This window comes from Schistocerca piceifrons, chromosome X (genome assembly GCF_021461385.2).
Source record: "Schistocerca piceifrons isolate TAMUIC-IGC-003096 chromosome X, iqSchPice1.1, whole genome shotgun sequence".
In the NCBI taxonomy this organism is placed as follows: domain Eukaryota; kingdom Metazoa; phylum Arthropoda; class Insecta; order Orthoptera; family Acrididae; genus Schistocerca; species Schistocerca piceifrons.
In genome coordinates this window covers 545,448,861-545,473,169 of record NC_060149.1, presented here as the reverse complement: position 1 = coordinate 545,473,169, position 24,309 = coordinate 545,448,861, and the positions used below count along the sequence as shown (strand labels likewise).

The 24,309-nt window shown below is 39.7% G+C and overlaps 1 protein-coding gene across 1 annotated transcript in view; it reads left to right on the top strand.

The window, feature by feature from the left end:
• Positions 1 to 24,309, top strand: part of LOC124721781 — a 524,867-nt gene that overhangs the window by 396,146 nt on the left and 104,412 nt on the right. Inside the window, exons 28-31 of the mRNA XM_047246895.1 lie at positions 7,962 to 8,024; positions 9,703 to 9,765; positions 18,717 to 18,779; positions 23,429 to 23,491. Coding sequence (XP_047102851.1) covers positions 7,962 to 8,024; positions 9,703 to 9,765; positions 18,717 to 18,779; positions 23,429 to 23,491 — 252 coding nt within the window. The remainder of the gene's footprint in view (positions 1 to 7,961; positions 8,025 to 9,702; positions 9,766 to 18,716; positions 18,780 to 23,428; positions 23,492 to 24,309) is intronic.

The window sequence follows — 24,309 nt, the reverse complement described above, 5'->3', positions numbered from 1 at the left end:
CATCTGAATTACATGATTGAATACATATACGTATGTACATACTCCACATATCGCTGATGTGCCACTTTCCGACACAAAGTGGCAAATGGGTGTCTTGAAACGCCATCCACTGTACCGTCCCTTCCTATGAGGCTTTTGACAGAATGATGGTGACCCTTGCACTGGAGCTCTTCAGGTGCCATTGCTGTAGATTTTAATTCATAATTTAAACAGTGACTTGAATCAAACGTAAGACCCAGGACATTTTCAGCGGTAGTCATGGGTGCCACCCCTAGTCGATGGTGATCATTTATTTGAATATCAAGAATAGAAGTTAATTCAATATTTGTCACTGTGACACATGGTTCTAACTTTTAAAATATTAACTCATTATTTTGCTTCAAGCTATACGGCATGGAATGTTGTGCAGAAGTTAGTGGCACTGGCTTGCATACTCTGGGTTTTGTGTTCAGACTGACCACCAATAGTTACTGCTTATTTTATTATTTATCATTTCTGGAAGGTACTTGACACTTCTTAAGTTTGTAATGTTTGCATATTGTGGAATATTTGAAGTTTCTATCGAAGAGTTCAGTTCTGTTCTCTCTGTACAATGGTGTCTACAATGAAAATTATTTTAGTGCTAGATGTTTTATGTCACTGACGAGGAAACTTTTTGATTTGGACTTAATTTTGGTTATGATGTGGCACTGTTTGGTGGAGATGTTGAGTAATTCGAAACATGTATATTACTGGAATATAAGCAGTACATAATTCCCACATTCTGTATATTCAGGAAACCAATGGATTCCAAAAGAGCTGGAAGTCGGGCATCTGTCAATGTTTCCTGGGAGTTCTGGTCAGTGCCTGACAAAATGGTTGAAGGAGCTCACCAAGTTAGCAAATACAACATGTGGGATGACACGATAAGCTAGGCAGATGTGTACTTTTACTTCAGTTCTCAGCCCACCAGTGTTGTGAGAAAAATGAAGAGAAGGTTGATAGCTGTGATAAATTCCATGCTGAACTGAAGAAAACTTTTGGTGACAATGACTTCAGATTTGCCTAGTGGAAGTTTGACCTTAATGCCACTTCTTAAATTGAAATACAAGACAGCTTAAAAAACACATACTTCATGAAACATGTTCAGCTCTTGAGGTAAAGGAAATCACAACAGCAGAAAAATTCATGATGTGGCTCCAGAGAATTGAGGGAGGAGTAGAGAATAGAGTCAGAGTAATGAGATATGATTTGACTCCCAAATGTGGTACCAGTTGTAGTTGTGGAAGACCACCACGATCTTGCCTGTCTTATATGACAGGTAGTGCAAAAAGAGATTAAACATATCATGATAGCCAGAATGTCAGACTAAGAACACAAGAGGTAATGGCCATGTACACTGACCACATGCCAGCAAGTGATAGCTTGTGTAAAATGTGACAGACCTGTCCACAAATTTAGGTGATAATGAGTTGAATGTGTGACGTGTTTTATGATTTTGTGTTTTGTCTCCACTTCTACCTCAGGTCTTAGGTCACCGCACTTAGTACGTTAGCGATCGACTGTCTCCGCCCGTTACTCTTTTTATGATCCGCCGATCTTCTTTTCGGGACTTGCCTCTTAGTGGCTGTCCAGATCAGATGTCATTGTTTGTAATGGTCTGCTTTGCCTCACTTGCTCCATTGTACCATTCAGAAGAGTCATGTGTGTTTTGTAAACAAGAGCACAAGGGAGAAGCCCCATTGGTCTCACATAGTCAGCGTATGGGTGCTGATGACTACATCGTTGAACCACTGCAAATGCGCGCGCGCGCACACACACACACACACACACACACACACACACACACACACACACAGTGTGTTAAAGAAGTAGTATATCAGTCTTCAGCACCAGTCTCGGACACCAGTGAAACTTGTCAGCATGAATTGATTTGGTCAACTTGAACTAATACTGTAGCCATCACATGACAACCCAGCACCTCACCAAAGCAGGTTCAACCGTTACTCCTGCCAAGGATAATGCACCGCTGAGAAACAGACATTTGGAGAGCAGGAGAAACAAGGCAGTTTGTATCCACTGTAGTCCACCTGGACACAGTGTATACCGTTGCAGGGGAAGAAGGCAAGTGTTTGGCAATTGTTACACCACCAGATGTCAACCATAACAACATTTCTCTTCATGCCAGCAAGCTGTAAATGATTACAGTCAACTATGGAATGAACACCATTGTCATCCGATTGTGTATTTGTTCTCCTAAATGGTGTTGCCTTGTCCTGTCTTTGTCAGAGGTACCAGCCATTCTCCTAGCCACTGAATTTGAAAAACTAAGTGAATCAACCATCTATGGAGGTGAATCCACCACAGATAAAGATCCTCCATGGATGACAGTAAGTATGATATCACAAAATCTCATTGACATCTTCATCGACGACCAGCCTCTCTATGAGCTAGCCAATTCAGAGGTTTGTTTCTGTGTATTGTTGATTGCACTGTGGATCATCCTTCAATTAACCAGCAATCATATAAATTGTTGCCGGATGAATGATGAGTAACACAGGTGGAATGGAGAAAGTGGTGCAAAATGTCATCATTAAACGCTCAGTGTGTCCTTGGTTCTGTGCTATGGTTGCTATGGTTATAGTGAGAAACACACATGGCATATGACATTTGTGCATTGACTACCGAGAACTGAACTATATTAACAAGAAATACACAGTATGTGATCAGAAGTATCTGAACACCTGGCTGAAATTGAGTCACAATTTTCTGGCACACTTCATCGATAATGCTGGAATTTAATATGGTGTTGGTCCACTCCTAGCCTTCATGACAGCTTCCACCCTAGGCATATGTTCAGTCATGTGCTGGAAGGTTTCGTGGGAAATGGCAACCAATTCTTCAAAGTGTGCTGCATTGAGGACAGGTATTAATGTTGCTCGGTGAGTCCTGGCACAAAGTCGGTGTCCCAAAACATCCCAAAGGTGTTCTATAGGATTCAGGTCAAGACTCTGTGCAGGCCAGTACATTACAGGTATGTTATTGTCTTGTAACCACTGTGCCACAGGTTGTGCATTATGAATAGGCGCTCAGTCGTGTTGAAAGATGCAATCTCCATCCCCGAATTGCTCTTCAACAGTGGGAATCCAGAAGGTGCTTTAAAACATCAATGTAGGCCTGTGCTGTGATAGCGCCATGAAAAACATCAAGGGATGCAAGTCCCCTCCACATTGTGTACAGTAATTTGTCACTCCACTCAATAATATTTCACTATTCTGTCATCAAATGTTTACGCTCCTTACACCAAGCGAGGAGTTGTCTGTCATTTACAGACATTATGTCTGGCTTATGGGCAGGCGCTCAACCACAAAATCGAAGTTTTCTCACCTCCCGCCTAAGTGTCATAGTACTCGACTCTCTTCAACTGTCTGCGGTCCGTGTCAGTCAACAGATGAGTTCGACCTCTACATTTTTGTGCTGTACATGTTCCTACATGTTTCCACTTCACTATCACATTGGAAACAGTGGACCTAGGGATGTTTAGGAGTGTGGAAATCTCGAGTACAGACGTATGACACAAGTGACACCCAATCACCCTACCACGTTTGAAGTCCGTGAGTTCCATGGAGTGCCCCAACCACATTTGAATATGTAATGGACATCATTCTTCAACACCTTAAATGGGCAACATATTTGTGCTGTCTGGATGATACTGTCATTTTTGGAAGACATTTGAAGAACATCCGAGCCACCTGAGAACTGTGCTAAAGTGTATACACACTGAAAGCCTCCCTGAATCTGAAAGACATCCTATTGTTCTCCTGAAAAAAAGGAAAAGAAAAAAAAAATTGTCCAGTTAGTTAATGGCAATGGAGTCATCCTGATCCAAAGAAAATAAAAGCAGGCACAAGCTTTTCCACTTTCTTGGCACAACTGTGATGTGAGAAGTTCCTTCAGGATGTGCTTACCCTACCCACGCATGTCCATTGCAACAACTGCTGCAGGGAGATGACAAATTTTTCTAGAGTGTGGTGCAAGAAAGTCTTGACTTGTCCTTAAGGAAGCATGAACTTCACCTACCATCATAGCTTTTATAGTACATGTTGAGGAAGGTGCCGAATAGGTGATAGCTTATGCTTCCAGAGAATTCTCCTCCAAGTCTGAGATGACTACTTTCAAACCAAAAGAGTGCCCAGGAATTGTGGGGGTCATGAACAAGAGTATCTTTATTTATTTGCATATTAGTCATGCCGGTAATGAACCAAGATTCTCTTTTCTAGATGATGAGCATAATGAATCAGTCAGATTGACTGGTTGTTTGTATGCTGAGGCTTCAGGAGTATGGTGTCACAGTGGTGTACAAAACCACATACAAACACAAGGATGCTGTGTGCCTTTCAAAGATTTGTTTAAAGTGGTGATCAGATGTCAGACTGGTTTAATGGAGCATGCTATAAATTCGTTTCCTGTGGCGATCTCTTCATCTCAGAATAGCACTTGCACCTTAGAGCCTTAGTTATATTTTGAATGTTTCTCACTCTCTATCTTCTGCTGCTGCTTTTACCTTCTGCAGCTCCCTCTAGTACCATGAAAGTTATCGCTTAATCTCATAACTCATGTCCTATTGTCCTACATATTCTTCTTGTTAGTGTTCTCCATACATTACATTCTTCAACTGTTCTGTGGAGAACCTCCTGATTTTTTAACTTATTAGCCCACCAAATTTATTACATTCTTCTGTAAAACCACATTTCAAACACTTCGATTATCTTCTGTTCCGGCTTTTACACAGTCTGTGAGACACTATCGTACATAGCTGTGCTCCGAATGTGCATTCTCAGAAATTTCTTTCTCAAATTTAGGGCAGTGTGTGATACTAGTATACATCTTTTGGCCAGGAATACCCTCTTTGTCTGTCCCAGTCTGCTTGTTAGGTCCTCCTTGCTTTGCCCATTATGTGTCATTTTCCTTCTGAGGTATGAGAACTCCTTAACGTAGTGATTATCAGTTTTGCATTGTATTCTCTTATCTGCAGCTTCTCATTACTTTGGTATTTGTTTGGTTTACTCTCACTCCGTAGTCAGTACTCATTGGATTGTTTAGTCTATTCAACAGATCCTGTAATTCATCAGCAAATCTTATCACTGATATTATGTCACCTTGTTCTCTTCCCCCCCCCCCCCCCCCTTTCTTGTCTCTGTTTATTTGATGTATTTACTGATCAGTAGAGGTGAAAGATTATGTCTCAATCTTACACTCATTTTAATCTGAGCACTGCTTTCTTTGTTTCCAGTTTTATTGTTCCCTCTTAGTTCTTACACAAATTGTGTATCACCCATCTGTTCCTATAACTTACTCCTAGTTTAAATGAAAATGGTTAGTCGTGGCGGATGGATAAATTGATTTCACAATCGTCTATTTTCCTCAGAATTTCGAACATCTTACACCATTTTACAGTGTCTAACACTTTTTCTTTATTGGCAGATCCAATGAATGTGTTTCGATTTTTCTTTGATATTGCTTTGATTGTCAAGCATGTCAGGACTGCCCCCATTTTACCTTTCCCTTTCCTAATGCTGAACTGATTGTCATGTAATAGATCCTCAGTTATCGTTTCCATTCTTCTGTATATTATTCTTGACAGCAACTTGCATACATGAATTGTAACCTTGAATGTCCAATAGATCCCACACGTATCTGCCCTTGGTGTCTTGGGAAATGGAAATTTGTAGGTGAGAATTTTCCCAAAAGGCTAATGGAATGTCACCAGGATCATAGATTCTACACACCAGGATGATTAGCAATTTTGTTGCCACTTCACCCAATGATTTTAGAAATTCTGATGGAATGTTATCTTTCACTTCTGATTTATTTGACCTCAAGTCTTCCTAAGGTCTTCTAATTCTAACACTAATACTGGATCCCTTATCTCTTCCATATTGACTTCAATTTCTTGTTCTGTCATGTCATCACATAACTCCTCCCCCTCATAGAGCATTCTGTGTACTCTTTCCACGTATGTCCTCTCTCCTCTGTATTCAACAGTGGAATTCCCAATGCACTCTTAATGTTGCCACCCCGCCTTTTAATTTCAGTGGAGCTTGTTTTGACTTTTATATATGCTGAGACAGTCCTTATGATGATCATTTCTTTATGGATTTCTCCACACTTTTTGTGCACCCATTTTGCGTTTGCTTCCTGGCACTTCCTGTTTCTCTCATTCCTGAGTGATTCCAGAGCTCTGCAGCATACAACGTGGTGAAGCAGTTAACATCACTTGCTGGCATCTGGTGGATTGCGAGGTTGAACCTGACCACCAGCAATTACTTGAATTTACTATTTATTAATTCTAGTTCCCAAAATTTCTTATGTTTGCATATTCTGAAATATTCAACAATTTTGTAAATAGCAGCATTTCCGATCAATGATTTTTAGTTCTATCCTATGGGTGTCCGTAATAAACTTGCTTTTTTCATCCAGTTGATGACGGTTGAAAGAACTGAAATGGGTGGAGTAAATATAATGATACAGCATATTTTCCAAACAAATATGCTTCTGTATAAATATCTTGCTGCTGTAGCCAGGTACCTACATAAATTGATTTCACAGTTGTCTGCAGCACTTTTCAAATCGTAGACCATGGAATGTTCAGCTGTCATGACACTGTTTGTGCACTGCTTGAAGACTGCACAATTCATCCAGCATTCTCAGTGATTCCAGCACTAACTTCTTCAACAATCTGTGGTGCAACTGTCCATTGACCTCTCCCAGGAGTAACTCCCAAATCAGCACTTAATTCGTAATTTTGATTCATATTCTTGAACCCCAGTGTGGAAAGTGAACATCTCCGTATTCCTTCAATGGATCAATATTCATGAACAGCAGCAGCAGTATTGCCAGTGTTTTGGTAGAATGGCTTTTGAGAAAGACCTGCTGACATTGTGCAGACCCATTTTGACCTTCGGCAACTGTAATGGACACTGATGCTGATGTTTCAACCCTATTAACATTCCAGTACCAGTGCCTAACAGCAAGTTATGACACCACCACTACTAACCACGCAAATCCTGCAGCACACAGTCTGCACATCATTCTCACAAAGTTGGTCACCCATATGGTAAACAGTGTTATGCCTACATTGGCTTCAAATATAAAGTGTAATTATTAGCAGCCTTTGTTTGTGCAGCCAAGAGAATGCTTCAGGAAGGAAATCTTGAGAATTATTTAAAGAATTCAAATGATGTGTAAGATAAAAATTTTTGTGAGAATTTTTTGTTACCAAGTTCAGAGTTAAATAATAGAATATTAAGGCAGCATGGCAAATAAAAGAAAGAGTTCTTAAAAATGAATTTTACATAATTCGGTAGAAAGTACTAAGAACAAATTTCAGAGATATCTTCATTATTTATGTCTTTGCCTTTGTGTAAGTGTGTTTGTGCTGTGTTACTGATGAAGATGTTATTGATAGGATATTAAATACAGGCCTTCCTTCCTTCAATTGCCTGTAGCCAATTTTTAAATACACTAGGCAATGACATGTCAGGCACCTTAGTGTACTGTGAATATAGTTTGAACTTGTAAATTTGCACATTACGCTCATATATTGAGATGAAAGAAGGGCGAACCTTTGGGTATCCGAATGGCTTGAAGTTTTTCTCTGAAGTTATTGTGTCATTACAATGATTTTATCTTTTATTTTTCTCTCATGAACATAAGCAATTTATGTGAAAGAGTGGTGTGAACATCTCACCACCATATGTGGATTATTTCAGTAGTTAGAAAAATTGTTAAGGCTGTCGAGTACTTCTCTTCGGGGGACATAATTCCTGCTACCGATGCTAGAGAAAGTTGTTGCAGAAAGTAACACTCATAGGTTTTAACTATTTGGCCAGGCTATTTATCTCTCTATAATTTTTAACTTTATTTGTTTTGTTTTAATTATGTATAACACTTACCTGAAAAGGCAATTGCTCTGATTACAGGAGCCAGTTCTTGAGACAAGATTACCGGATAGCCCTCAACATTCAAAGGAAGACAGTAGTGCTGTAAGTATTGCCATTGTCGAATCAGTAGTTCAGATACTGTTAACTGATAGTTATTTCTGCATCTGCATTACATGCTTGAATACACATCTATGTCTGTACATATTCCACATGTCACTGATGTGGCACTTTCCGACACAAAATGCAAATGGATATCTTGAAATTCCATACGCTGTACTGTCCTTTCTTATAATGCTTTTGACAGAATGATGGTGACCCCTACACTGGAGCTCTTCAGGTGCCATTGCTGTAGATTTTAATTCATAATTTAAGCAGTGGCCTGAATCAAACGTAAGACGCAGGTCATTTTCAGCACTATTCATGGGTGCCAACCCTAGTCGATGGTGATCATTTATTTGAATATCAAGAGTAGAAGTTAATTCAGCATTTGTCTATGTGACACTTTCTTCTAACTTTTGAAATATTAACTCATTATTTTGCTTCAAGCTATACAGTATGGAATGTTGTGGAGAAGTTAGTGGCACTGGCTTGTGTACTCTGGGTTTTGTGTTCAGACTGACCACCAATAGTTAATGCTTATTTTATTATTTATCATTTCTGGAAGGTACTTGACATTTCTTAAGTTTGTAATGTTTGCAAATTGTGGAGTATTTGAAGTTTCTATTGAAAAGTTCAGTTCTATTCTCTCTGTACAATGGTGTCTACAATAAAAATTATTTTAGTGCTAGGTGTTGTATGTCACTGACGATGAAACTTTTTGATTTGGACTTGATTGTGGTTATGATGTGGCACTGTTTGGTGGAGATGTTGAGTACTTCAAAACATGTATATTACTGGAATACAAGCAGTACATAATTCCCACATTCTGTATATTCAGGAAACCAATGGATTCCAAAAGAGCTTGAAATTGGGAATCTATCAATGTTTCCTGGGAGTTCTGGTCAGTGCCTGACAAAATGGTTGAAGGAGCTCACCAAATTAGCAAATACAACATGTGGGATAACACGATAAGCTAGGTAAATGTGTACTTTTGCTTGAGTTCTCAGCCCACCAGTATTGTGAGAAAAACGAAGAGAAGCTTGATAGCTGGGATAAATTCCATGCTGATCTGAAGAAAACTTTTGATGACAATGACTTGCAGATTTGCCTAGTGGAAGTTTGACCCTAATGCCTCTTCTTAAATTGAAATACAAGACAGCTTTATGAAATGTGTTCAACTTTGTGTTTGTGCTGTGCTGTGTGTTTGTGCTGTGTTTCTGATGATGTTAGTGATAGGATATTAAATACAGGACTTCGTTCCTTCAATTGCTTGTAGCCAATGTTTATGTATACTAGGCAATGACATTGTGAAACACCTTAGTGTACTTAGGTATCCTAGAGGCTTGAAGTTTGTCTCTGAAGTTATTTTGCCATTACAGTGATTTTATCTTTTATTTTTCTGTCATGAACATAAGGAATTTATGTGAAAGAGTGATGTGAACATCTCACCATCATATGTCGATTATGTTCAGTAGTTAGAGAGATTGTTAAGACTGTAGAGTACCTCCCTTCAGGGTACATAATTCTTGCTACCGATGGTTGAGAAAGTTGTTGCAGAAAATAACATTCGTAGGTTTTAAGTATTTGACCAGGCTATTTGTCATTGTATAATTTTAACATTTTTTGTTTTGTTTTAATTATGTATAACACTTACCTGAAAAGGTAATTGCTCTGATTACAGGAGTCAGTTCTTGAGACAACAGTACCGGATAGCCCTCAAACTCCAAAGGAAGACAGTAGTTCTGTAAGTATTGCAATTGCCAAATCAGTATTTCAGAAACTGTTGACTGATAGTTATTTCTAGGTCTGCATTATGTGCTTGCATACATATACGTATGTACGTACTCCACATATCACTGATGTGCCACTTGCCGACACAAAGTGGCAAATGGGTATCTTGAAACTCCATCCACTGTACCGTCCCTTCTTATGAGGCTTTTGACAGAATGATGGTGACCATTACACTGGAGCTCTTCAGGTACCATTGCTGTAGATTTTAATTCATAATTTAAGCAGTGACTTGAATCAAACGTAAGACCCAGGACATTTTCAGCAGTAGTCATGGGTGCCACCCCTAGTCGATGGTGGTCATTTATTTGAATATCAAGAATAGAAGTTAATTCAGTATTTGTCACTGTGACACATGGTTCTAACTTTTAAAATATTAACTCATTATTTTGCTTCAAGCTGTACAGCATGGAATGTTGTGCGGAGGTTAGTGGCACTGCCTTACATACTCTGGGTTTTGTGTTCAGACTGACCAACAATAGATAATGCTTATTTATTATATATCATTTCTGGAAGGTACTTGACATTTAATAAGTTTGTAGTGTTTGCGTATTGTGGAATATTTGATGTTTCTATCGAAGAGTTCAGTTCTATTCTCTGTGTACATTGGTGTCTACAATAAAAATTAATTTAGTGTTAGGTGTAGTATTTCACTGACAATGAAACTTTTTGATTTGGACTTGATTGGGGTTATGATATGGCATTGTTTGGTGGAGATGTTGAGTACTTCAAAACATGTACATTACTGGAATATAAGCAGTACATAATTCCCATGGTCTGTATATTCAGGAAACCAATGGATTCCAAAAGAGCTGGAAGTCGGGTATCCATCAATGTTTCCTGGAACTTCTGGTCAGTGCCTGTCAAATTGTTTGAAGGGGTTAACCAAGTTAGCAAATACAACTTGTGGGATGACATGATAAGCTTGGCAAATGTGTACTTTTACTTGAGTTCTCAGACCACCAGTGTCATGAGAAAAAACGAAGAGAAACTTGATAGCTGGGGTAAATTTCATGCTGAACTGAAGAAAACGTGGTGAAAATCACTAGCAGATTTGCCTAGTGGAAGTTGGACCTTAGTGCCTCTTCTTAAATCGGAATACAAGAGAGCTTATAAAACACATACCTTATGAAATATGTTCAGCTCTTGTGGTAAAGGATGTCACAACAGCAGAAAAATACATGAAGTGGCGCCAGAGAATTGAGGGAAGAGAAGAGAAAAGAGTCAGCGGAATGAGATCTGATTTGACTCCCAAATGTCGTACCCGTTGTAGTTGTGGAAGACCACTATGATCTTGCCTGTATTATATGACAGGTAGTGCAATATGAGATTAAACATATCATGATAGCCAGAATGTCAGACTAAGAACACAAGAGGTAATGGCCATGTACACTGACCACATGCCAGCAAGTGGTAGATTATGTAAAATGTGACAGACCTGTCCTCAAATTTAGGTGATAAAGAGTTGAATGTGTCACGTGTTTTACGATTTAGTGTTTTGCCTTCACTTCTACATCAGCTCTTAGGTCATCGCTTTCAGTATGTTAGACAGGGTGTATACGACCCGGGACAACCGGGAGATCTGGGAAAGCCCCAGAAATTTTGTCATCCGGGAGAAAACCGGAAAAAATCCCGGGATATTTTCAGAATTCTGGGAATTTTTCGTTGTTTTAGTTTTCAGTTAATTTTGTGTAATTTTGACTGGTAAGAACCGATACTCTAACAATGGATATTACTGTATCCCATTACTGCAGAATAATACTTCAACAACAAAACGTAAACGAGAGAAAAAACGAAAATAACTTAAGTTCCAAAGGAAATGTGCCATATACGACGACGACACACAGTGTTTATGCAAGCGTCTGCCAATTGAAAATGTGTCAAAGGCTTCAGGAAGATATGCAGTGCTTCGTAACAACAAGTTGCTTAAAACGAGCAACTTTTTACCTTAGATTTGTTTTAGCAGTTATGCGCGGGCTCATGCACATGCGCAGTTGAGTCACGTTTGAGTAGTAGATTCTCCCGCTGCTGGCTACAGGGATGTGGCTGTGCAAGCAGTCGCAACAGGCAGCTAGATGCTACCGGGAAAAGCGATTGCCAAATTCATATTCTTGAGGAAAAAACTTTGTTTTACAAAGCACCTAGCATCCAGCGCACGTTTGTCTATCGATTATTCATATGATTTTGAAACGCTTCCCTGTTGGTTTTTGAACATTTTTCAACACATTTTGGTTTCTGAATGAATCATAAGTTGACCTTTGACTCCATGCATAGTGTACATGATGTCTCTTTCAGGAGAATCTTTGTCGCATATAGAAATAAACTTTGCACAGAGAGAAGGGAACGGGTCTATACGAGCTGAGGGAGTAAAGCCGAACGGATGAATGCCAATAACTGTCTGATTATGTGGTTGATTATTGGGCTTGTGAATGATCAGCATTGTTTATAATTACTAGCGAAATCCATAGATTCAGACTACCAGAATGGAAATAAACGACTGACAGGAATAACAGGTGAGAAAGATTACATATTATCTTCTCGGTGTATCCAAGAAAATGAAATTTTAACAGAAAGTTTTGGCCAGATCGCTACACTAGTAAGGACCAGTTGTACAGTCCCTGGCTAGCACCCGCTTAAGTTCTGTTCTGGAAGTAACGCGGAAAACTTGTTGTTCGAACACGTAATAATGCCTAACTGTAAAATAATCGTGGGATAACTAAACCTGTGATTCTGGCAGGGTTAGTTAAGTTAATTTTAGAACAAATTTTGACAATGGCCAGAATAGCTACAGAATTGGTGATGACAGATTGTTTGTTAGAATGAGGACGGAGAAGAAAAGGGGACATCACACAAATTATGGAAGAATAAGACGATTCCAAATTTATATAAAAATTTTGTAACACTGCTTTTCGATCTCATGCTTGAGAAGCTGGTGCGTATGAATGAAATGTGAAACTATTTCGTAACATAAAGCTTTTTGCTTGTAGGAGGCCTAATAGGCATTTGACATTGATACTTCGTGAATGGCCATTTGTGCCAAAACAGTCTCATTTATTTGGTGTGTTACAAAAGGCCTATTTTGTTTTATCTACAGACAGTGACAAAATAGAAGTAATGAGATCGAGAAACCACACCAGTCTTGGGTATTATTTGTATTAAGGCTTTTTCAGTATTAGATAACGACATTTCGATTTTTCATGTAGCAAAACGTTTGACGAACTTTGATGACATAATAAAAAAATGGTTCAAATGGCTCTGAGCACTATGGGACTTAACATCTGAGGTCATCAGTCCCCTCGAACTTAGAGCTACTTAAACCTAACTAACCTAAGGACATCACACACATTCATGCCCGAGGCAGACAAATAATCCCATCCGTTATTAATTTCGAGATTTTTTTTTAAGAGGGGCTGGCTGTCAAACCGGCCGACTGGGAGCAGGAGAGGCTCCACAGAACATTTCAATTTCCACTCTCCTAAATATAGTTTGGATGTGCGGTAGAAAAATGATTTATGAAGAGTCGTGGCACTGCACTTTGGCATACTTAAGACCAAATAATATGTCTTACATTTCCTCGAATACATATGTTTTATGTTTCAGACTTTTCTGAAAGATGTACACTACAAAATGAACATATTTTGAAAATTCGATTTTTTTTTAGTGTTAACCCGGTTCGCAAATATCGTAGATCCGGAGCTGATGCGCAGAGCAGTCTGAGTTATAATGGGTAGACTCCACGTGACCCGTGTTTACATTTAATGATTATGCTGTTTCCCCTTCGTTTACTCTCATGTCAAATGAAAACAAAACAGATATATGTGGTCAGGAGCTATCAAGTGAATTAAAACACATTCACATAATTACGGAAGGCTAAAATATGTCATTAGTTGCTGGCCGGTGTGGCCGTGCGGTTATAGGCGCTTCAGTCTGGAACCGCGTGACCGCTACAGTCGCAGGTTCGAATCCTGCCTCGGGCATGGATGTGTGTGATGTCCTTAGGTTAGTTAGGTTTAAGTAGTTCTAAGTTCTAGGGGACTGATGACCACAGATGTTAAGTCCCATAGTGCTCAGAGCCATTTGAACCATTTTATGTCGTTAGTTTTAGATTTGATTTCATTTCCACCTTTCTGACAGTCTAATCGCCTTGCGGAACAATGAAGATATTTTTGTCTGTTTGCTAAAAAAACTCGACTTTTGTTAACCTTTTCTGCAGAGGCAGTCAATGTATTTGAAATGAAATGTTTAATGTCACAGTACTGGCTAGTTTCAATTGTTCGCTGCATTTCAAGTGCACGTTTTCATTTTCTAGCACATATGGCATTATGCCATAGTGAAGAACCAAACATGATATAATACAGTACTTGTGCTCCAACGCTAATGACCTCAGCAGTTGAGCGCCCTTAAACCTCCCCCCCCCCCCCCCCCCCCCACTTGTGCTCCAAGAAAACTTACATCCCGAAAACCACACTGAAAAGCTTAATATCAGGTTGAGGTCTACTTCATTGGAAATCTGGACATATGAATGTGCACTTTAAGTATGCACTTTAAATGTGCACGAAATTCGGATGCTCTTGCAGTATTATCTGATATCTTGTTTCTTTTATGCCATAATGTATGATCTTTCAATGTTTTACACGTAAGTACATACGGGCTTCCTATGTCACGATAGCTACCCAAGCGCGGTGTCGCCTGTTATCTGCGCTCCCTGGCAACTGCTGAAACAAACCTATTTCTAACGGGTCGTGGGAAAATATTGTGAATAGTGGTTTGAAAAGCATTACTTTCAAAGTAAATATCCTTTTACGTAAGTTGAACTATGTGCAAGGATGTGCAATGAATTTTTTAAATCACAGAGCATTTGACTCTCATTTAAAAATCAACTCTTTGATGATGAGCCATTTAGAAGAATTTCGAACCCTGAAGTTTAGACATTTATGTCATTATTAAAAATTTTACTGGCACATTTGTGTGATGTATCTTAAAGTGTAACATGCACAAAAAAGATCAACAGTATATGCGAAAGCTTAGCTTCTCTTGCAGCTTATTGACCTTACAGACCAATATTATTATATGTTAAAGCATTGCTTTTCTTGTAGCAACACTATGTAGATTAATTCAAACTATTAACTTTCCCTGTTTGTGTGTTTGTGCTACTTAATAGTGATGTTGCTGTTGGCTGACTACATCACGTGTCCTATGCTCATAATATCTGCTGTCATCGGCTGGCGAGATCACATGACATAAGCTACGAACGGCTTACAAAAGCGCATCGAAATCTTGATCTCAATGATTCGGGAAGTAACATGCGGAATCTGATGGAATTCCAATGTATACTTTCGTAATACGAAAATACGCAGCGTACGTGTTGCTGCACATCAAAAATATTTCTAAAACGTGTCGTTTCCCTGAGTTTCATTTCTAAAGTGCTGGGAAATTGTACGCCCGTGTATAAAACCATAACCATTCAAAGGATTGATAAGGGAAAATATACTGTCACCTGGGAGAAAGTGTATTTTTAACCAGGAATTCCGGGAAAAATCTGGGAATTTTTTTTCCTTGTCCATGTATACACCCTGTTAGAGAATGTCTGGCTCCTCCCGTTACTGCTTTTATAATCCACCGATCTTCTTTTCTGGACTTGCCTCTTAGTGGCTGTCCATATCAGATGTCATTGTTAGTAATGGTCTGCCTTGCCTCTCTTGCTCCATTGCCCCATACAGAGGAGTCGTGTGTGTTGATGTAAACAAGAGCACAAGGGAGAAGCCCCATTGGTCTCACATAGTCAGCGTATGGGTGCTTATGACTACATCGTTGAACCACTTCAAATGCGCCAGCACACACACACACACACACACACACACACACACACACACACACACACAGTGTGTTAAAGAAGTAGTATATCAGTCTTCAGCACCAGTCTCGGCCACCAGTGAAACTTGTCAGCATGAATTGATTTGGTCAACTTGAACTAATACTGTAGCCATCACATGACAACCCAGCACCTCAGCAAAGCAGGTTCAACCATTCCTCCTGCCAAGGATAATGCACCGCTGAGCAACATACGTTTGGAGAGCAGGGGAAAGTAGGCATTTTGTATCCACTGTAGTCCACCTGGACACAGTGTATACTGTTGCAGGGGAAGAAGGCAAGTGTTTGGCAATTGTTACTCCACCAGATGTCAACCATCACAACAGTTCTTTTCATGCCAGCAGGTTGTAGATGGTTATAGTCCACTATGGGATGAGGGCCATTGTCATACCCTGTGTGAAGTTGTTCTCCAAAATGGTGTTGCCATGTCCTGTCTTTGTCAGAGGTACCAGCCACTCTCCTAGCCACTGAATTTGAAAAAAGCTATGTGAATCGACTATCTATGGAGGTGAATCCGCCTCAGATAAAGATCCTCCATGGATGACAGTCACTAATATATCACAAAATCTCATTGAAATCTTCATCGACGGCCAGCCTGTCTAGGAGCTAGCCAATTCAGAGGTTTGTTTCTGTGCAATGTTGAATGCACTGGAGATCATCCTTCATTTAGCCAGCACTCATATAGATGGTTAACAGATGAATGACTCGGTGGTTAGACACTGGACTCGCATTCGGGAGGACGACGGTTCAATCCCGTGTCCGGCCATCCTGATTTAGGTTTCCCGTGATTTCCCTAAATCGCTCCAGGCAAAAGCCGGGATGGTTCCTTTGAAAGGGCACGGCCAACTTCCTTCCCCATCCTTCCCTAATCTGATGAGACTGATGACCTCGCTGTCTGGTCTCCTTCCCCAAAACAACAGATGAATGATGAATAACCCAAGTGGAGTGGAGAAATTGGTGCAAGATGTCATCATTAAATGCTCAGTGTGTCCTTGTTTCTCTGCTATGGTTGCTATGGTCCTAGTGAGAAACACACATGGCATATGATATTTGTGCATTGGCTGTTGGGAACTGAACTATATAAAAAAAAAATACACACTATCTGATCAGAAGTATCTGAACACCTGGCTGAAAATGAGTTAAAAGTTTCTGGCACACTCCATCGATAATGCTGGAATTCAATATGGTGTTAGCCCACCCCTAGCCTTTATGACAGCTTCACCATAGGCATATGTTCAAACATGTGCTGGAAGGTTTCGTGGGAAATGGCAACCCATTCTTCAAAGTATGCTGCACTGAGGAGAGGTATTAATGTTGCTCGGTGAAGCCTGGCACAAAGTCGGTGTTCCAAAACTTCCCAAGGGTGTTCTATAGGATTCAGGTTAGGACTCTGTACAGGCCAATACATTACAGGTATGTTATTGTCTTGTAACCACTGTGCCACAGGTTGTGCATTATGTGTAGGCGCTTAGTCGTGTTGAAAGATGCAATCTGCATCCTCGAATTGCTCTTCAACAGAGGGAATGCAGAAGGTGCTTTAAAAAATCAATGTAGGCCTGTGCTGTGACTGTGCCATGAAAAACAACAAGGGATGCAAGCCCCCTCCATAAAAAACACATCCACACCATAATACCACCGCCTCCGAATTTTACTGTTGGCGCCACACACAGTGGCATTCACCATACCCACACTCTACCATCGGATAGCCACATTGTGTACCGTAATTTGTCACTCCACTCAGTAATATTTCACTATTCAATCATCAAATGGTTACGCTCCTTACACCAAGCGAGGAGTTGTCTGGCATTTATGGACATTATGTGTGGCTTATGAGCAGGCGCTTAACCACAAAATCGAAGTTTTCTCACCTCCCGCCTAAGTGTCATAGTACTCGACTCTCTTCAGCTGTCTGCGGTCCCTGTCAGTCAACACAAGAGTTCAACCTCTACATTTTTGTGCTGTACATGTTCCTACATGTTTCCACTTCACTATCACATTGGAAACAGTGGACCTGGGGATATTTAGGAGTGTGGAAATCTCAAGTACAGACATATGACACAAGTGGCACCCAATCACCCTACCATATTTGGAGTCCATGAGTTCCATGAAGTGCCCCATTCTGCTCTCTCATGATGTTTAGTGACTACTGAGGTCACTGATGTGGAGTACCTGGCAGTAGGTGGCAGCACAATGCTCTTAACATGTAACACGTATGTTTTTGGTGGTGTCTAGATACTTTTGATCACATAGTGTAAATTTCGATTGCCAGTTGTTGATGGCAATCCAGATTGCTCGAAAGGAGCAAAGTATTTCTGAACTAAGGACATGTAGACAGGCTATTAGAAAACTGAGGTTGTTCAGGCTGTCCTGAGAAAGATTTCCATCAAAACTCCTGACAGTTTCTATGAGTTCAAAGTTATTCCTTTTGGACTTAATAATGCAGCAGCCACTTTTGAATATATAATGGACAACCTTCTTCATTACCCTATATGGACAACATATTTGTGCTGTCTGGATGATACTGTCATTTTTGGAAGACAATTGAAGAACATCCAAGCCACCTGAAATCTGTGGTAAAGTGTATAGTGGGATGAGAGAACAGAGAGCCTGTCCGAATCTTTGTAGCTTGAAGTTAGTCTCTGAAGTTTTTGTGCCATTACAATGATTTTATCTTTCATTTTTATTTTGTGAACATAAATAATTTAATGTGAGTGAGTGGTGTGAACACTCAGCATCACATGTGGATTATGTTCAGTAGTTAGAAAGATTGTTAAGACTGTCGAGTACTTTCCTTCGGGGGACAAGTTTTGCTACCAATGATAGAGAAAGTTGTTGCAGAAAATGACATCTGTGAGTCTTTACTTTGGCCCATCTATTTTTTTCTCTAATTTTAACCTTCGTTTGTTTAGTTTTAATTATGGATTACTCTTACCTGGAAAGGTAATTGATTATCCCAAAATTGTTGCTTTTATGCAGTATTGTGAGTACTTCCCTCACTACTTGTCTGAAATATCCCATCTACTTCTCTGATTACAGGAGTCAGTTCCTGTGACAAGACTACCGGATAGCGCTCAACCTTCAAAGGAAGACAGTAATGCTGTAAGTAATACAATTGCCAATTCAGTAGTTCAGAAACTGTTAACTAATTGTTATTTCTACATCTGCATTACATATACAATCTCCACATGCCACTGATGTGGCACTTTCCAACACAAAGTGAAAAGGGGTATCCTGAACATACATCCACAATACCGTCCTTTCTGACAAGGTTGTTCACAGAATAATGGTGACCCTTACACTGGAGTTCTTCAGCAGCTTTTGCTGCTGGTTTTTGATACATAATTTAAGCAGTGGCTTGTATCAGACGTAAGACCCAGGAAATTTTCTGCAGTATTCATAGACGTCAATCCTAGACCATGGTGATCATTTATATGAATATCAAGAATAGAAGTTAATTCAGTATCAGTCGCTGTGACACTTTCTTCTAACGTTTAAAAGATTAACTGTTTATTTTGCTTCAAGCTATATGGCATGTGGTGTTGTGTAGAGGTTAGGAGCACTGGTTTGCCTGCTCTGAGTTGTCAATTCAAATTGATCGCCAATAGTTAATCCTCATTTATTATTTATCATTTCTGGAAGTTTCTTGAAATTTCTTATGTTTGTAATGTTTGCATATTGTGGAATATTTGGTGTTTCTATGAAAGAGTTCACTTGTGTTCTCTCTGTACATTGGAGTATACAATAAAAATGCTGTCAGTGCTAGGTGTTACATTTTACTGAAGATGCAACTTTTGAATTTGGGGAGTGTGACATTGTTTGGTGGAGATGTTGATTACTTCAAAATATGTGCATCACCAGAATGTAAGCAGTACATTATTCCCATGGTCTATATATTCAGGAAACCAATCAATTCAAAAAGAACAGGAAGTCAGGCAGCCAACAATGTTTTCTGGATTTCTGGTCAGGGCATGACTACGTCTGCAAATACAACATGTAGGATGACACGATGAGCTTGGCAAATGTGTACTTTTACTTGAGTTCTCAGTCCACCAGTGTCCCAAGAAGAATGAAGAGGAGTGTGATAGTTGGGATAAAGGCCGTGCCAAACCAAACAAAACAGTAGGTGACAATTACCAGCAACTCTACCTAGTGGGAGAACTATTGCAAAGCAGGTGGCACTGGCATGCAGAAAGGACAGTGTTACAGAATATTATGGCCCTATGCCACAAATTTAAATCTGAATATAAAAGAAGCTGACAAATCCTCACACTTTGCAGAAGGTGTGCTGTTCGTGTGGTAAAGGATGTGATAACAACAGAAGAGTTTATGAAGTGGTGTTAGAGAAATGAGGGAATGCAGAGAAAAGAGTCAGACGAAAGAGTTACGTCTTGACTCGCAAATGTGGTAACTGTTGCATCTGTGGAAGACCCCCATGATCTTGCCTCTCACATATACTCGGTAGTGAGAGAGTGGATTCAGCATTTTATGACAGCCAGAACTGTGAAACTAAATACAGGTAGCAGCCATGTACCCTGACCCCATGTGAGGCCGATGTAGAGTATTTTAAAGCAGAAGTTTATCAATTTTTAGCACCAATCTGTGCCACCAGTCAAACATGTTAGTAAGAATTCACTTGGCCAACTTAAACTTAAGCCATAACCATCACATGACAACCCAACACCTGCCCAAAGCAAGTCCAACCATCTCCTAAAGATGTATTCAACATCTATTACGCCACCAGCTGTCAACCATCACAACAGTTCTATTCACATCATTAAGCTGTAGGTGATTATAGTGAGCAGTGGGACAAATCCCATTATCATATCTAGGCTGAGATTGTTCCCCAACATTCCATGGCCACTCCCTATTGTCGTAGAGTGGGACCAGCCTCTCACCTAGTCCCTGAATTCAGGAAAACTAATTGAAACGAGCATCTGTGGAGCTGAATCCACCATAAGAGGGAACCCTCCATGTGTGACAGTCATTAAGATGTCAGGAAATGTGATGGAAGTCATCATTGACAGCCAACCTGTCTAGGAGCTAGGCAACTCAGAGGTTTGTTTCTCTGTAATGTTGAATGCTTCTCATTGCCAGCTAAAGAAGCTGTATTTTGTGATACGATTACAATTGTGTTGATACTTGTAAATGGGAAATATGCTCAGCCAAGAGAAACATGATTTGCAAGAATAACTATCACTATCGTAACACAGTCCTTCACATTTGTTGTGTCAACAGAATGTAGTCATAATATCATTCTTGGATGATACTTCTTGCAGGCATCACGAAGCCATTCCAGCAAGTACATAATAAACATTGCTGTGGATGTGTGTTGTTGAAGCATTTTTATCCCACAATGATCAACAACAAGAGTTCCAGTCACCAGGCTAGATGCTCACTTTTACTGTGAAGCTTTAGCCAATTGCAAAAAGGTACTCAGGCCCATAAAAGGAATCTACATGATAGTGATGATCATAGGTACTGCAGGTGTTCAACGAGAACTTAGTCTCACTAACTGTGATAAGCTGCCACATCTCATCCCTAACAAGAGCAGCCAAAGCTGTCCCAGGTGGGCAGCTGAGTGCCATTGATGAAAAGAGTCATGCTGTTCTACGACTCTGGACAGTGCAGGGGAGGAAGCTACTGTCGAATTACCTATGGGATCTGGCCTGAGGAAAGAACCGTGTCAGCGAGTGATAATAGTTTTGTGTTAGTTTTCGAGTGCTTTCAATTCCGGAGTGGAAAACAGACAGACATTATGTACTAATGGTAAAACACCATTTTAAGACTGGGACTCGTCCTTCACTTAGCCAGCAGTCATATAGTGTGTCGCCAGTTGAATGACAGATAACGCAGCTGGAGTGGAGAAGTTACTGCAACATTTTATCACTAAACCTTCAGAGAGTCCTTGGTTCTCTCCCATGTGAATAGTGAAAAATACACATGGCACATGGTGTTCCTGCATTGTGTACTAACCATTGAACTATATCAAGAAGAAATACAGCTGTCCATTCCAGCCATTGATGACAGCCTAGATTGCTGAAAAGTAGCAAAGTTTTTCTTAACTATCACATATAGACAGGCTATTGGGAATCTGAGGCTGACAAGGCTGATTGGAGAAAGATTGCCCTCATAATTCCTGATGGTCTGCATGAGTTCAGAGTTGTGTATTTTGGTCTGTATAATCCTCTAGCCACAATTGAACATATGATGGACAACTTGTTTCAACACCTTATATGTACAATATGATTTCGCTCTCTGGAAGACATTTCAAGAACATGTGAGCCACCTGAGAACTGTGGTGAAGTATGTTCATACTGAACGTCTTCCCCTGAATCTGTTAAAATGTTGAGGCATTTAGTTAATGGCATTGGAGTCCATCCTGATCCAAAGAAAATGAACGCAAGCACAGATTTTCCAACTTCTCGGCATAACTGTGGCGGGAGAAGTTCCTTCAGGATGTGCAGACCCTACCAGTGATTCAGAAAGGACTTCTGCAACAAGGGATGCCGATTGCGTGAACTGCTGTAGGGAGATGCAGAATTTTCCTAGAATGAGGTGCAAGATGATCTCTTCTTGTCCTTAAGGAGGCATGAACGTCACCTTCAGTCATAGCTTTTTCTGACAGGAATATCCAGAACTTCACACCAACACTAGCATTGATGGGTTAGGTAAATTTCTAGTACCTTTTCAGAAAGGTGCCGAATAGGTGACAGCTTATGCTTCCAGAGTATTCTCCTCCAAGTCTGAGATGAACTAATCCCAAACCAAAGGAGTGCCCTGAATTTGTTGCTGCCATGAACAAGGGCATCTTTATTTACTAACCAGCCAAATCTGGCAGCACACAGTCTGCACATAATTCTTATAAAGTTGGTTACCCATATGGTAAAGAGTGTTATGTCTGCACTGGCTTCAAATATGAAGTGTAATTATTAGCAGCCTTTGTTTGTACAGCCAAGAGAATGCTTCAGGCCAGAAATCTTGAGAGTTTATTTAGAAAATTGATGTGATGTGTAAAATAAAAAGTTATGTGAGAATTTTCAGCTACCAAGTTTAGAGTTAAATAATAAAATATTAAGGCAGCATGGCAAATAAAAGGAAGAGCTCTTAAAAATGAATTTTACATAATTCGGAAGAAATTACTAAGAACAAATTTCAGAGATATCTTCATTATTTATGTCTTTGCCTTTTTGTAAGTGTGTTTGTGCTGCGTTTCTGATGAAGATGTTATTGATAGGATATTAAATACAGGCCTTCCTTCCTTCAATTGCCTGTAGCCAATTTTTAAATACACTAGGCAATGACATGTCAGGCACCTTAGTGTACTGTGAATATAGTTTATACTTGTAAATTTGCACATTACGCTCATATATTGAGATGAAAGAAGGGTGAACCTTTAGGTATCCTAGTGGCTTGAAGTTTTTCTCTGAAGTTATTGTGCCATTACAATGATTTTATCTTTTATTTTTCTGTCATGAACTTAAGCAATTTATGTGAAAGAGTGGTGTGAACATCTCACCACCATATGTGGATTATTTCAGTAGTTAGAAAAATTGTTAAGGCTGTCGAGTACTTCTCTTCGGGGGACATAATTCTTGCTACCGATGCTAGAGAAAGTTGTTGCAGAAAGTAACACTCGTAGGTTTTAACTATTTGGCCAGGCTATTTATCTCTCTATAATTTTTAACATTATTTGTTTTGTTTTAATTATGTATAACACTTACCTGAAAAGGCAATTGCTCTGATTACAGGAGCCAGTTCTTGAGACAAGATTACCGGATAGCCCTCAACCTTCAAAGGAAGACAGTAGTGCTGTAAGTATTGCCATTGTCGAATCAGTAGTTCAGATACTGTTAACTGATAGTTATTTCTTCATCTGAATTACATGCTGGAATACATATCTATGTATGTACATACTCCACATGTCACTGATGTGGCACTTTCCGACACAAAATGCAAATGGATATCTTGAAACTCCATCCGCTGTACTGTCCTTTCTTGTAATGCTTTTGACAGAATGATGGTGACCCCTACACTGGAGCTCTTCAGGTGCCATTGCTGTAGATTTTAATTCATAATTTAAGCAGTGGCTTGAATCAAACGTAAGACCCAGGTCATTTTCAGCAGTAGTCATGGGTGCCACCCCTAGTCGATGGTGATCATTTATTTGAATATCAAGAATAGAAGTTAATTCAGTATTTTTCTGTGTGACCCTTTCTTCTAACTTTTAAAATATTAACTCATTATTTTGCTTCAAGCAACAGCATGGAATGTTGTGCGGAGGTTAGTGGCACTGACTTACATACTCTGGGTTGTGTGTTCAGACTGACCACCAATAGATAATGCTTATTTATTATTTATTATTTCTGGAAGGTACTTGACATTTCTTAAGTTTGTAATGATTGGAATATTTGAAGTTTCTGTCGGGGAGTTCAGGTCTGTTCTCTCTGTACATGGGCGTCTACAATAAAAATTATTTTAGTGTTAGGTGTTGTATGTCACTGACGATGAAATATTTTGTAATGGACTTGATTGTGGTTATGATGTGGCATTGTTTGGTGGAGATGTTGGGTACTTCAAAACATGTATATTACTGGAATATAAGCAGTACATAATTCCCACGTTCTGTATA